Source organism: Gadus chalcogrammus, chromosome 20 (genome assembly GCF_026213295.1).
Source record: "Gadus chalcogrammus isolate NIFS_2021 chromosome 20, NIFS_Gcha_1.0, whole genome shotgun sequence".
Classification (NCBI taxonomy): Eukaryota; Metazoa; Chordata; class Actinopteri; order Gadiformes; family Gadidae; genus Gadus; species Gadus chalcogrammus.
The window spans coordinates 4,341,875-4,356,052 of record NC_079431.1 but is presented as its reverse complement, the minus strand read 5'-3'; the positions used below and the strand labels follow the sequence as shown (position 1 = coordinate 4,356,052).

Genomic DNA, 14,178 nt, shown 5'->3' with positions numbered 1-14,178 from the left:
TAACATCACGGCCTTTGAATAACTTTAAGTGCCATAAGTGAGAGGTAAACCCAAGAGGAGCCCTGTGGTTTTGCTAAGCGCAAACAGTAGTGTGAGAGAGGTGTAATAACGAGGCATTACACCTAGCGCTAGCAAGAGCCGTTGTATCGTTAAAGTGAAGCATTCCTGCTCGGCCCCCCTGTCAGTCACCAAAAATGTTATTTACACCTCTCCCCCACTTCTCAAAACCATACGGTGTTTCTAATATTTTTAGATTTTTTGCATGAAGTAGGGTAAAGTTGATGAAAATGTGTTAATACTAATAAAAAGCTACATTTATGATGCTAAAATATATCTGCCAACAGTGGCTCTCTCGTTTTATTCGACAAGCCGTTAACAACAATCTTCCGCCAACAGACAGGAGTCCTGAACAAAGTGCTCAAACATTTGATCCACATTTTACACTGCTGAATATTATATTATATTCCGCTCAAATAGTAAGGACATTTTTAAATTTAGATTCTACCTGACAATCGTATAAATCTCATCTGTTTCCAAAACTCGTTCACAATCGTCTCAGGCTGTTTAGTCCTGGGGGTGGGTCTTTTATTTTTGTTTGGTATCGTTTCTGAGATCGGGTGTGAATATGTCTCCAAATATCCTCAGCCAAATGTTGATAATATTGCTTGATATCCACCTTTGAACTTGAACTTTGAACCTGAACCGCCCCATCAGCCCAGAGTGGGATCAGGCTCCTGGTTTAGATTCCTGACCGATTTCTTGAAGTTGTTCAAGTAGAAACAGCACGGCCCAGTTTAGGATGTCAGAGATGTATTATCATACGAAACCTCCCCCTCGCTTTTCATAGGCTGACGGGGGGTGACATCGTAGCCAAGCAACGACTTCACAACGCTTCGGCCAGAGACTCTGTCTAGGCGAAAAGCTATATCTGCTCAATCTACATTGACTACATTCTAAATCACCAGAGGTGATATAGAAAAAAAAAAACGGTTGTCTTCAAACATCTCCTGTACAACCGTTTCTAAGTTTAGACGGAGAGAAAACCCTTATCTTTGCATCGCGAAGACAGACCGTCTTCAGACCAAACCGTGCTTTGAAGAGAGGTTCAATACGCTCTTGCGAACAACAGGGCCCTCGTTACATATCTGCCCACGACCACTGTTAAACTCTGTCTTTTGTAAGTCAAACGGGGAGTTTAGAAAACATTGACCTCAGAGAGTCACCCCCCAACCCTCTCCCCCGCCTCTCACTCCCAGAAAACCACAAAAAACTAAACGCCCGGGCGCACAGCCGCAAAGAGAAATAGCCCTGCCTCCCGAACAGTTTGACTCTGTCGGGTTTGGCGCCGTCGCCCGATGCTCAGTTGTGGAACGAGGGGAGAGTCATTAGTCAGATTAACGGCCCGCCTCGCTCGCCCCGCCGCCGCCGCCGCTGAGTCACAGGTCTGGCAGGGGGGACCGGGGAGTATCTCCGGCGTTATTAATGGCACCCTGGTCCTGAGCCAGCATGGAGGCAGACACCCCCCACGACGCCCTCCTACATACACACGCTGTGCGGGCCGTCGTTCATTCTTTGGCTCTTTCTTTTTCCTCCTAGGCTACGAGACGGAGGTGTGCCACGTCCCCTGCCCCCTGGACTGCAAGCTGAGCGCCTGGACGGCGTGGACGGCCTGCAGCGCCCCCTGTGGCGGGGGCCTGAAGACCAGGTCCAAGTGGCTCCGCGAGAAGGCCTTCAACGGCGGCCGGCCCTGCCCCAAGCTAGACATGAAGAACCAGGTGAGGGGGGCGAGGGGTGTACCGCCGGTACAGCCGGTCAGACCTGCACCAGGCTGAGACATGAAGAACCAGGCATGAAGAACCGGTGAGGGAGCCAGGTGAACAGCCAGTCAGAGGCGCACCAGCACAGCCACGGTATCGCCAATACCGAAGCTCCCCAGCACTGACATGGAGAACCAGGGGAGGGGGACAGGCGGAGAAGCGCCAGGAAGTTTCGAGCCGTCACCAGCGGAAGCAGAGAGAAGCTAGTGCAACACTACTTTATTTATCACAAAACAACACTGGGAGTGACGACGGCTGGCTGCCGGCGGCTCGCTGGACGATCTAGCCGGGTTAGGTTCTACCCAAAAAATGTCCGCTGTTTGACTGGCCAGGTTGAGTGAACACCGTTTCAACCCTGCGTTCCGTTCTGACGTGTGAGCGGGCTGAGCACGTCACCTGTCCGTTACGCAGTCATGCCTGTGGTGCATAATGGAGGTGGCATTGAGCCACGGGGTCGGACGGACATCCAGGGCTTTTGAGATGCTCCTCACATCCAGGGTGCAGGGTGACCCGCGCCCCCCCCCCACACACACACACACACACACACACACACACGCCTATATAGGTGTCGCCCGCGGGGGTGGACGCATTTCGCTTTTCCACTCAGCGGAACACACCGACAAGTGTTGGCAAACAAAGTCGTCCTCATTCAAAGCAACAGCGTTGCTCTCTATTCACGGCTTTCCCTGGGCCTGATTGTTTCTTAGGGCCATGCCGGGTGCCTTGGCAGAAGGACTAATGAGAAAAAGAAGGGGGGGGTCTAATTTATTGTATCTTAAGAGCAGCAGTGGAGCTGATGGTCTTGGTGTGATCGCCCCTGGGTGTACGGGCAGCAGAGACGCATACAGATGAAGGGATCCCCCCCCCCACCCCACCCCCCCCCACCTACACCACACCGTGTGCACTATGCACTACGGAGCACAATGCTCTGGCGGCTGGCCTCTGTTTCCACCCTTACGTGTAATTGGACGGGCTCTTCTATACATACAAGATTTAGCATTTGCAGAGTTCGCTCTCTCGCCTCGTGTCGGACACGGAGACACGGCGTCCGCGTGGGTTTCAGGCACGATTTAATTAGTCTCAGGCCTCTCTCTCTCCAGCTCGCCCTCTCTATATATAACAGAGAGGAAGAGAGAGGGGGGACATAAAGGTTTTTTATCATCTTTCTCCCCCTCTGCAGCGGGGCTGAGCCGTGGCATTCGGCTCACATTTCAATGACAGCGTTTATTACCCATCAGACCGCCGGTCGCTCTCTGGCGTCCTTAGCGAGATCAAAACCGTACGATTTGGGGGACATGCCCTCATGCTGTTATTTCTTTATCAGTTTTTTGAGGCTGGGCGGGGGGGAGGTCCCCTTACAGCTGGCAGAGGTTAAATAATAAGGAGAGAGAGAGAGGGAGAGAGAGAGGGAGAGAGAGAGAGAGAGAGAGAGAGAGAGAGAGAGAGAGAGAGAGAGAGGAGAGAGAGAGAGAGAGAGAGGAGAGAGAGAGAGAGAGGGAGAGAGAGGAGAGGAGGGAGAGAGAGAGAGAGAGAGAGAGAGAGAGGGGGAGAGAGAGGGAGAGAGGGAGAGGAGAGAGAGAGAGAGAGAGAGAGAGGGAGAGAGAGAGAGAGAGAGAGAGAGGAGAGAGAGAGAGAGAGGAGAGGGGGAGAGAGGGAGAGGGGAGGGAGGGAGGGAGGGGAGAGAGAGAGGGAGAGGAAGAGAGAGAGAGAGAGAGAGAGCCGGCCAGATGGGAGGCTTTGATATTCCACCGTCAGGTTCTCACCTCCACTCGGAGCGGCCCGTGACAGGCGGCCTCCCGTGGGGGTCACGGTGTAAAGAGGGGAATTGTTTTATGAACGCCGCGGCTACGCTCCGCCGCGCGCCAAAGGACACTTCAGCGGCTGGAGGTCAGTATGCAGATGAGGCAGGGCTCGCGCCAGGAGAGGAAACAGAGCTTCGTTTTTTGTGTGTTGCGCGGCCGAGTGGAGATTTTGTGTACAGATGGTTAAGTGGTCACTAACGAGCTCCATGTGGCCTCTGTTGTGAGGCCCTCCTTAATAACACTCTCCAGCCCAGAGGGCTCCGAGCAGGGCGCAACAGGATCCAACGCGTTCGCACCGCGGGCTGTGAGGGGGGGGGGGGGGGGGGGGGATGCATGAGTGAGGGAGGGGCGGAGGTGAGGGGGCCAGCTCGTCGCTCATTACCGGCAGACACAGAAACGGCAATTTAAAAAAGAGCCTCAGCGCATTTGTCCGAGCCGCGGGGGTAGGGACAAAAGGTCGCCCGAGTCCGGCTGAAGCCCGGTCGGCTCCGGCCGGCGCTGTCTGGGTCAGGCCCCGGTTGTATTCCTTCAAACACTTCAAACCAGGTAGGGAGGGAGAGGGAGAGAGAGGGAGGGGGGGAGAGAGAGAGAGAGGTAGAGGGAGAGAGAGAAAGAAAAGTTTCTTTCAACAAATCCAAAACGGTAAATACAACGACGTCCCGCCTCCCTTGTAACCCAGCCCGGCGCACCACACCTTAATTAGCGGCCAGGTTTGACAGGGATTATTAATGGTTCCTAACGAGCGGGCCTCACCTCCTCACCTCCTGACCGGTGGCTGGCCGTCGATGCCACCGGCCGCTGGGCTGACCTGCACCACGGCCACACCGGGGCCCCACGGAGAGGGGCTCCTCATCCACAACCTCTACCGACGCACCCCTCCTCACTCACACGGCCGGGTGAGCGAGCAGGGAGCAACACAGAGGAAACATAATCACCCGGGGAACCGAAATAATAAAAATGACACAATGTTGAGCAGCATAGGCCACAGGGAGAAGTGGCGTGGCGTTTAAAGTTTCACACACAAAGAGGTGTAGCTAATTGCGGTGTTCATTGTGTAGCTAGGGCAGCTGTTCAAAAGGGACTTTCCATGCGGTAAAAGCTATTAGTTAATAGTTCTTATTAGCCGGAAGGGGGGAAAAAGTGGGCTGTGTGTATATTTCTATTAAAGTACAATCCTTGGTTGCAGGGCTGCGCTGCATTTCCCCGTTAATCCGTCAGTGAGTCATGATAGCGATGAGTTTTAATGCGCTCCACCATTATGGCTGCAGGATTGAAACTCTCATTATATTTCCATTAGCTACCTGTCCTTGTAAAGAACGTGCGCTTCTGCAGTATTCCCGCGGTATACACAGTGGGCTGCGACCGAATCAATGCATGCGTTCCGTCCGTCCGTGTGTCCTTCCTTCTAAGTGTTGGGGTCTGACACCCTGTCACGCTGCGGATCATGTCGTTTGCCCCGCAGTCCTAGGCGCCTGACCTACACTGTACACACGAGTGGGGGAAATTAATGCTTTTAATTTGAAAAACCTCTGTTGACGAGGTCAACCCCGCCCCAACCAAGTCGCGGTTTGTTGCTCACACCCCCTCGATCGGTCTTCGACCACGGCGTTGGGGGGGGGGGGGGGGGGGCTGGTTCGACTGCATCCGTCTGCCCAACCCCCACCCTGCTCACCTTGAGCGTCGTTCAGCTGCCGCCGCGATGAGAACTAATCACCTCCGTAGGCAAAGCTACCGGAGGACATCCGTCTCAGGGTAGCGAGCGGTGACAGGGTGGGGGGGTGGGGGTGGGGGGCTTGGTGGATGGGGGATGGTGTTGCTGTGGAACGGATGGTATTGGTGCAAAACGTGTCACACCTGACGGAGACACAACCTGTCTGCCGTGTGCGCCGCGACACGCTGAAGATTCAACTCGCTCCGGTTTAATTTTTTCTTCTCCCCTGCGCCGCGACTATAATAATCGCATCGGTTCTGGACGCGTAAATCCGTGGCGATTCGCGGCGCCACCCGATTGCATTGTAGCCCCTTTTGTGGGGCGTCTGCCGTCTGCGTATCTGTCGGAGGGATCGCAAATCAGACAGCTGGGGAGCAGCTGCTTCTCATTACACAACTTAATTCCAAAGGATTTTGTCCCTCTTTTTTTCATCGTAATTTATCTCCAAAGAAGAAGGGTGAAAAAAATTAGGAATAGTTAACACAAGAGCCCCCTCTCTATCTCTCCTCCCTCTTCCTCTCTCTCTCTGTCTCAAAAATGTTTTCTCTTTCTCTCTCTCTCTCTCTCTCTCTCTCTCTCTCTCTCTCTCTCTCTCTCTCTCTCTCTCTCTCTCTCTCTCTCCTCTCTCTCCCGCTCCACCGCTACCTTGCCCGTTGGCAGTGATGCTAACCAAGGCCAATGAGCCGTAATTACTGGACAGCCATGCATAGGCATGTGTTGCTATCACTGCCTTTCTACCCCCGCACACACGCTCCCCCGCCCGGGCCCACGTCTGGGCTCCACGCCCGAGACACGCATCGCCGCCGGTGTCGCCGCGGTCCCTCCTCTCTCTTCGCCAGCGTCACGAGCCGCACGCATCTGCATATTGTTCAGGTACTCTCCTGAGCTCCGTGTGCCAGTCACGCGGAGAGACAGACAGAGGGAGGGGGAGGGAGGGGGAGAGAGAGAGATAACTGGCTGCACACCAGTCCTCCTCAGTGCCGCCACGTGACATTTGAAAGACAAGGCTGCAGGCCTTGATGATAAGAAAATCATCCCTTCTATTTTGTGTCCCCATGCCGGTTTAGAAAATGTGCTCGTCGTTTCATCACTGGAGCCTCCCGCCTTCTTTGAGTGTTTGTGAAAAGTCTGGAGGGAGGGAGAGGGAGGGAGGGAGGGGAGGGAGGGAGGGGGGAGGGGGAGGGGGAAGGGGAGAGAGAAGACTGGATCCTCTCCAGTCCTCCTTGTCTCCCGGGTGTCCTAGCCGTCCAGATAGCCCTGGAGCAGTGCAGTTCACACCCAAAGGTTAGCCACAGCCACTACCTTCTAATTTGAATCACCCAATGGATCGGTGGAGGAGGGAGACGGAGAAAAGTGAATATTTGATGGGCACGTGACATTTGAATAAAGAGAGCTTAGGGGCATGTGATTGATGATAAGAAAAACATCCCTTTTTTGGGCGTGCTCGCTGGTGTACTAATGTACTCGTCATCATAAGCAGAGACTCCCCTTCTTAAAGTGTTTGTGAGGTCTGCCGAGTGTCGACGTTAATGGCTTTCAGCTCAGCTTGCTCAGACCTCTTCATTCCAACCTGTTGAAAAGAGTGGAAAATTAGGCGGCAAGAAGGGAAATTGTAGTGTAGAGAATACACACTTAAAGACTTGGAGGTTTGCTCAAAAAATGGCACCACCGTGGTGCTTCTTAAGGGCTAGTATTATGGGCTATTATGGGCTTTTATTATGAAGGAACAAAGGTGGGCTATTCCAAGGTAGCAAGACACGAGCCTTCGTACTTTCTTTCTCAGGGTTTTTATTCCAAAACGTCCCAATTTTTTTCTCCACAGAACTCATACTTTGCACCTTGTTTCCTTCTCCTTGAGGCATCAAAATGTAACTTTGCATAAAAAACATGTGTCTTTCCGAATTAGTTTTCTCTCCGACAATGTTTGAAAAAACGACAATTCACATGCCGTCGTGCCATCAACATCTCCCCCGACTATTCTCTGAGGAAAACAGATTTGTTTTCAACACGGCATTCTTCTTTTGGGTGGAGGCGGGGGGGGGGGGGGGGGGCATTTCATTTTTAGGCAGCGTGTCAAAGGAGCCTGGGTAATGCTTATCACATCCAGACAGCTATACATCTCCACACCTGCAATTCTAACCAATTCCCTCATGAGCTGCTTTAGCGTTTTCTGTGGTCATTATCACATGGGGATCCATTTATTCCTGTTCCGCGCTGGACCTATTGTTTTCCATCAAATTCACAGTCTTCCTGACGTTAATGGACCAATCTGTTTTGAAGCTTGAGTTGCAAAGTGACAGTTTGGGAGATTCATAGTCAGCAAGGGGCTTCATTCTAGTCTATCTCTATTCACTGAAGCTGTGTGGGTTTGGTCCGCAGAAGTGGTTGTAACTACAGTGTGTGTGTGTGTGTGTGTGTGCGTGTGTTTGTGAGTGTGTGTGTGTGTGTGCTTTTTGTGCGTGTGGCTGTGGGCGTGTGAGTTTGGGTGTGCCTGGGTGTACGTCTCTACATATAAACCATGCAAACTCTGACAAAGCGCACGAGAAATTAAAAGCAGTTGCTAAAGGGGAAGATCTCTGCTCATCTATCGGGTTGGCTGGCCGATCTAAAGTCCCGGGCGATTTAAACTCCATCCCCATCATCTACAGTGATTATCGTTCTCAAATAGTGCGTTTAGGATCTTTTCCAGATTGGTTGACCCAGCGATTTTTGCAAAAAAATGCTGACTGTCTGACAAACAAATCACAAAGTTCCCCGGTGCTGGAGGTAAGGACCTCCAGGCCGTTATTAGGCGGTTAACTCCTCCAAGGCTCCGAGTCCCCCATCAGAAAGGCCTCTGCGTGCGGCTCCCATGGATGGCTGGTCCCAAGTCCGTTAATACCCAAATGTCACTCCCCAGAGGATCGCAGGCCTCACGAGTGAATGGCTGACTGAGTGTGGTACCGGGTTTATGATTAATGTAATGTACACACGTGTGGCTCCATTGAATCGGAAAACATGAATATGCGACTATGCAGAGATTTGTTGGATGAGTGTTGGAGCAGGAAACTCCTAAAATGTGCGTTTCTTCGGATTTGAGGAAGAATCGAGGGGTTTAGACCGGTTCCCCAGTTCGAAACAGCATCTCAATGTTACCGTGTTTTGCGTCCCGATCGACTTTCGCATGCATTCACATCTCTGGATTTCCGCAGTTAAGCTCTCTAAAGGAATGCTGTGGCTCTTTTTTAAATTGTATTAAATAGACGTGGGCAGAGTTTTGACAGCCAGCCGAGCCGTCTGTGTCACACCTGTAATGTTTACTTTTAAAAGCGTCTCTGAGCTCCAGAGCCAAGCATCCTCTTCTCAGGCATATGTTCATTTTGGAGTGCACTCGCTCTTTCCCTTTCTCACTCTCTCTCTCTCGCCCTCTGTGTCTATCTCCCTCTACCGCCTTCTCTCTGCCTCTCTCTGTCTCTGTCTCTGTCTCTGCTCTCGACCTCTCCATCTCTTTCTCTCTCTTTCTACCTCCATCTCTCCCGTTTCCTCCCACCATATCTCCTCTCTTTCTCTCCCTCCCTCCCTCTCCCTCCATCTATCCATCTCTCCCTCTCGGGACAGAAGAGTGTGTGTGTGTGTGTGTGTGTGTGCGTGCGTGCGTGCGTGCGCGCACGTAGCCGAAGTGCTCTGGCTGCGGCTCAGCTGTTGCAGCCAACCGTGGCGCTTTGCTTCCCCGCTCCCGCGCCATGAATCATGCAGCCGGGCAAACTGTCCAGCAGCACTAGGATCACCACAGATGATGAGCCACTTAATCATGCTTCCACCCTGCCATTAATGAGCCACAGAGCCACGTGCAGCTCTATATACAGTGTATATATATATATATACCGTATATATATATACCCTATATATATATATTTATGTGTGCATATATATGGTTGTGATTTGTGTGCATTTTTCTTATTCACCCGGTATCTGTATATAAACAGTTACACCCATTACTTCCATTATATATACATTTATACATCTATATTTATACGCAAAATGTGCAGATAAAGCAGATCTATATATGCTGTGGACGGGAGGCAAAACTAATGGCCTTGTCATTGTTTTTCTCTCTCCCTCTCTCTCTCTCTCTCTCCTCTCCATGCCCAACATCTGGCTTGTCATGCACTGCTAATGTGGACCGTCCATCCACTCAGGCCCAGGTCAGTCCCATTCATTCAGTACCTCCTATGCTGTGCCGCCAGCGTGGCCACATGCATACACGCACGGCACGCGCACACACGCCTCGCTCCCCCGCTCACGCACACCCAGGCACAGGGACGCACGCACCAGTTTAATAATAACAGTGGTAATCTTTTAATAATCGCGTGCCACGCGGAAGTTAAAGTGCAGCGCCCTCAGATGAAATTGCATTTCCATTCCATCCAGACATTTCTAAAGGGGCCTAAGGACTCCATTCTATCTGCAATGGGCTGGGGAGAGTGCGCTCAGAGAAAGGGTGGCAACGTTATTTTCTTTACTTTTTTTCTTTTTACATAAAGAAACTCCCCACCCTCCAGCCCTTGTTTGATTTTCTGAAGGGCGTAGTCTCTGGCATGATAGCGGAGAAACACTTTCTTCCGCCGGGGATTGGAGCCGCCGTCCAGGGGCCGGTAACCTGAGTCCCACGGCGGCGCTCTCTCCCCTCCTCCTACGTTTCCGTCGCGACCTCTTCACTTCCTCTGGTAGCCTGGGCGTTTGGCGACGGCACCGTAGCCGCGGCCGACGCAGTCGCACATTATGCGTCGAAACAAAAACTACCGCTATTCTTCACGCGGGGGTCGACAAAAAAGGAAAGCTTTCCGCCCGCAGTCTGGGTTTCGCCGGAACCACTCGAAATGCCACCGCGTCCTTCCCCCACCCCCCCCTGCTCTACCCTCCACCTGGCTGGGGGGGGGGGGGGGGGGGGGGGGGGGGCAGTGAGCCGATCCTGACAGGCATGCTTCACATTCTGTGGGCGTGCAGCAGCCGAGCGCTCGAGCAGCGCTTGGGTTTGCCAGCCTTCCCAGCAGGGGCATCTGCAGGTACAGATGGGGGATGATGAGGCCGTGTAATGGCCGTCTGTGCCGCTCTCATTGGGGAGGGAATATTCCGCCCCGCGCGCCCGCATGCTGCTCTGCTCCGGTCTGTGCGCACACACACTAATTCACAGCAACGTACGCGTTAACGCGCACACGCATATGCGTGCAGGTCACGGAAAAACGTACGCATTTATGTACACATATACGCACAGCACATAGACTCACACACACACACACACACACACACACACAGACACTCATGAATTCTCTCGCACACACACGTATATACACCTACAGCCACACACACACACACACACACACAGCACATACACACGCAGGCAAACACAGACACAGACATGCATGGACACCCACACAAACACATAAATGCACAGCCCCAAACACACACACACACACACACACACACACACACACACACACACACAGGCACAGTCAGACGTGTCATTCAGCTTGTGATAGTTATCCCCACAAATTGTCCTCCAGAGGGAACCTCTCACTTCGGCTGACTGTTACATGGATGGAGAGTAAACATGTGTGGGTTACAGCGGGGCAGAGTCAGCCCGATAGGAGAGAGAGAGAGAGAGAGGAGAGAGAGAGGGAGAGAGAGAGAGAGAGAGAGAGAGAGAGAGATGGAGAGAGACAGTGGGATAGAGAGAGACAGTGGGAGGGGGAGGGGGAGAGACAGTGGGAGAGGGTGAGAGAGAGAGAGAGGGAGAGACAGAGGCAGTGAGAGAGGGAGAGAGAGAGATACATAGAGGGAGACAGAGACACAGAGAGAGGGAGAGAGGGAGAGAGAGAGAGACATAGAGGGAGACAGACACAGGGAGAGAGAGAGGGAGACAGAGACAGTGAGAGTGGGAGAGGGAGACGGAGACAGTGGGAGAGGGAGACAGAGAGAGAGGGAGAGAGAGAGAGGGAGACAGAGACAGTGGGAGAGGGAGACAGAGACAGTGGGAGAGGGAGAGAGAGATACATAGAAGTCTAGCAGTCTGCATTATGGTTTTATTATTGTGACAATTTTTTTCTTGAAGTGGAACTCGCTTGTTTGAACCGTGCAGTAGCACGGCAGCAGAGGAAGCTAAAGAAAATGAGCTGCAGACACGCAAACCCATGGGGAGGCGAAGTCAGATAACAGCAAGGCCATACCGTCCCGGGCTGGGACGTCCCACAGGCGTCTGTGTCGCACTCATGTGCACGTGTGCGTGGTCACCACGCCCCCTCCTCGTGGGCCAATTATTTAAATGTTGTTCCAAGTTAGCACACTCAGTTGCTTCCTCCCACTAAGAGATGCTGTGTTTAACTGTTAGGAGCTTAAGTAACTCAGGGTGAGTCTCTTTCACTCTGTGGTTGGCCTTTTTCTGTGGTTGTCTGTGTGTGGTGCTTTTGTTTTTGTGTGTGTGTGTGTGTGGGTGTGTGCGGGTGTGTGCATACCTGCGTGTGTGTGTGTGTGAGTTTGCATACCTGTGTGTGTGCCTTTAACGTGTCCCCATTCTATAATAGGATATTTTACACACATTATCATCGCTCAGCTTGGCTCCCTTTACAACTCTGTGTGTGTGTGTGTGTGTGTGTGTGTGTGTGTGTGTGTGTGTGCGTATGCGTGTGTCTCTGCGTCTCTGTGTGTGTGTGTGTGCTGGTCCTCCCCCTTGCAGGTGTACGAGGCGTTGCCGTGCCACGGCGAGTGCGGCCGCCACGTGTGGCGTGCTGAGCCCTGGTCCATGTGCAACATCAACGCCGTCGACGCGCAGCCTTCCTGCGGAGAGGGGGCACAGAGCCGCAAGATCAGGTCAGCGCCACGCACAGTGGGGGGGGTGGGGGGGGCACAGAGCCGCAAGATCAGGTCAGCGCCACGCACGGTGGGGGGGGTGGGGGGGTCAGAGCCACAAGATCAGGTCAGCGGCCCGCCCGTGGGGGGTGGGGGGGTTAGGGTTAGGGTTAGAAGGAGGGGGTAGGGTTAGGGGTTAGGGTTAAGGTTTGGGGGGGGTTAGGGGGTTAAGGTTAGGGGAATTGGCGGTTTAAGGGTTAGGGGTTAGGGGGTAAGGGTTAGGGTAAGGGGGTGTAAGGGCTAGGGTGTGGGAGGGGGGCCGTGGGAGCAGGCCTGGGCGGGCGTGGGCGTGGGGGGTTGAGGGTGCGTGCGGGGGGGGGGTCTAGCAGCTGGCACCGCCACAGATGTATCATCACAGCAGCCGGCGTTCAGAACGGTGCCAGCGCGCGGCACAGCGAGTGGTAAACAAATGGTGCTGAGAGAGGAAATAAAATACCCTCCCTCCCTCCCTCCCCCCTCCTCCCTCCTCCCTCCCCCACTTACTTTCCCATGACTCAATGTTCGAGTTCTCCTCTTGTAAACAATTCCTCTCCAGGAATAGCAGCAGCAGACTCAGAGTGAGAGGAGAAGAAGAAAATATATTTTTTCCCCCGAAAACCGTATATTGCGTTTTCTCCTCTCTTCTTCTTCGCCGGCAGCCATTGGTCGTGTGCATATGTAGAAGGGGGTTAAAGCGGAGGGGGGGGGGGGGGTTTACCCCGATTGGATTAATGGCGGCGTGAAAAGGATTAACTTCCAGCTGTGCGACTCCAAAACCGGCGCGGTGGCGGAGCTGTGTGTGTGAGGTCGGGCGGGGCGGGGGTGGTGGTGGTGGCAGTGGTGGTGATGGTGTGCCGGGCTTCACAGACCCTCCACCACGAGCTGCGAGCCCACCAGCGCCGCCGCCGCCGTACATGACACACAGAATAAAGACAATGGACGGCACACATCGCTGAGCGAGGGCCAGCGGAGCGGCTGAGGGTTCGGTTACGGACGGCGGCGTTGCCGACGTTACCAAACACATGTGCTGTTCGCCGGCGCCGCTATAGGGAGAGCCTATTAGAGAGGGACACAAATACACACTGCCACGGAGTCTGTTATTCACCCCCCCCCCGGGATGGGTCGCTCCAGCTGCCAGATACTGCTCTCTATAGCTCTCTCTGTGTCTGTCTCTCTCTCTCTGTCTTTCTCTCTCTCTCTCTCTCTCTCTCTCTCTCTCTCTCTCTCTCTCTCTGTCTGTGTCTGTGTCTGTCTCTGTCTCTGTCTCTGTCTCTGTCTGTCTCCATCTCTGCCTCTCTCTCTCTCTCTCTCTCTCTCTCTCTCTCTCTCTCTCTCTCTCTCTCTCTCTCTCTCTCTCTCTCTCTCTCTCTGTGTCTGTCTCCATCTCTGCCTCTCTCTCTCTCTCTCTCTCTCCCACTCTGACTTTGTGTCACTGTGTCTCTCTCTCCCTCTGTCTGTCTCCCTTTTTCTCTTCCTATCTATCTCTATTGCTCTGACTCTCTCTGTAACTCTCTCTCTCTCTCTCTCTCTCTCTCTCTCTCTCTCTCTCTCTCTCTCTCTCTCTCTCTCTCTCTCTCTCTCTCTCTCAAGATTCAGATGGCTTTTTTTGGCTTTGTTCAGCAAACATTTACATTGCCAAATCACACAAGCAAAATAAGATGCAACATAAACATAAACAAGAAAATAAGTGCTCGGAATTTATGCGTAAAAATACATCGTCAAATCGTCTGAAAACGCATCTAGAATTAAATCTAAAATGCAATACAACACAATCTCCCCCTCTCTCTTTCTCTCCCTCTCTCCTTCTCTCTCTCTCTCTTTCTCTCCCCCTCACTCCCTCTATCTCTCTCTCTCCCTCTCTCTCTCACTTAAATTCAAATTCAAAGTGCTTAGCATGACAGTATTTGAATGCAGTATTGCCAAAGCTTATTCAAGTTACACAAGAATAATTGTACAAATAACAGATAATAATCTCTCTTTCTCT

General features: G+C 52.7%; 1 protein-coding gene across 1 annotated transcript in view; it reads left to right on the top strand.

Annotated features, from left to right (window-relative positions):
• The window catches only part of thsd7ba (thrombospondin, type I, domain containing 7Ba), a 115,565-nt gene that overhangs the window by 78,262 nt on the left and 23,125 nt on the right, over positions 1–14,178 (top strand). Inside the window, exons 15-16 of the mRNA XM_056580342.1 lie at positions 9,509–9,514; positions 12,043–12,176. Coding sequence (XP_056436317.1) covers positions 9,509–9,514; positions 12,043–12,176 — 140 coding nt within the window. The remainder of the gene's footprint in view (positions 1–9,508; positions 9,515–12,042; positions 12,177–14,178) is intronic.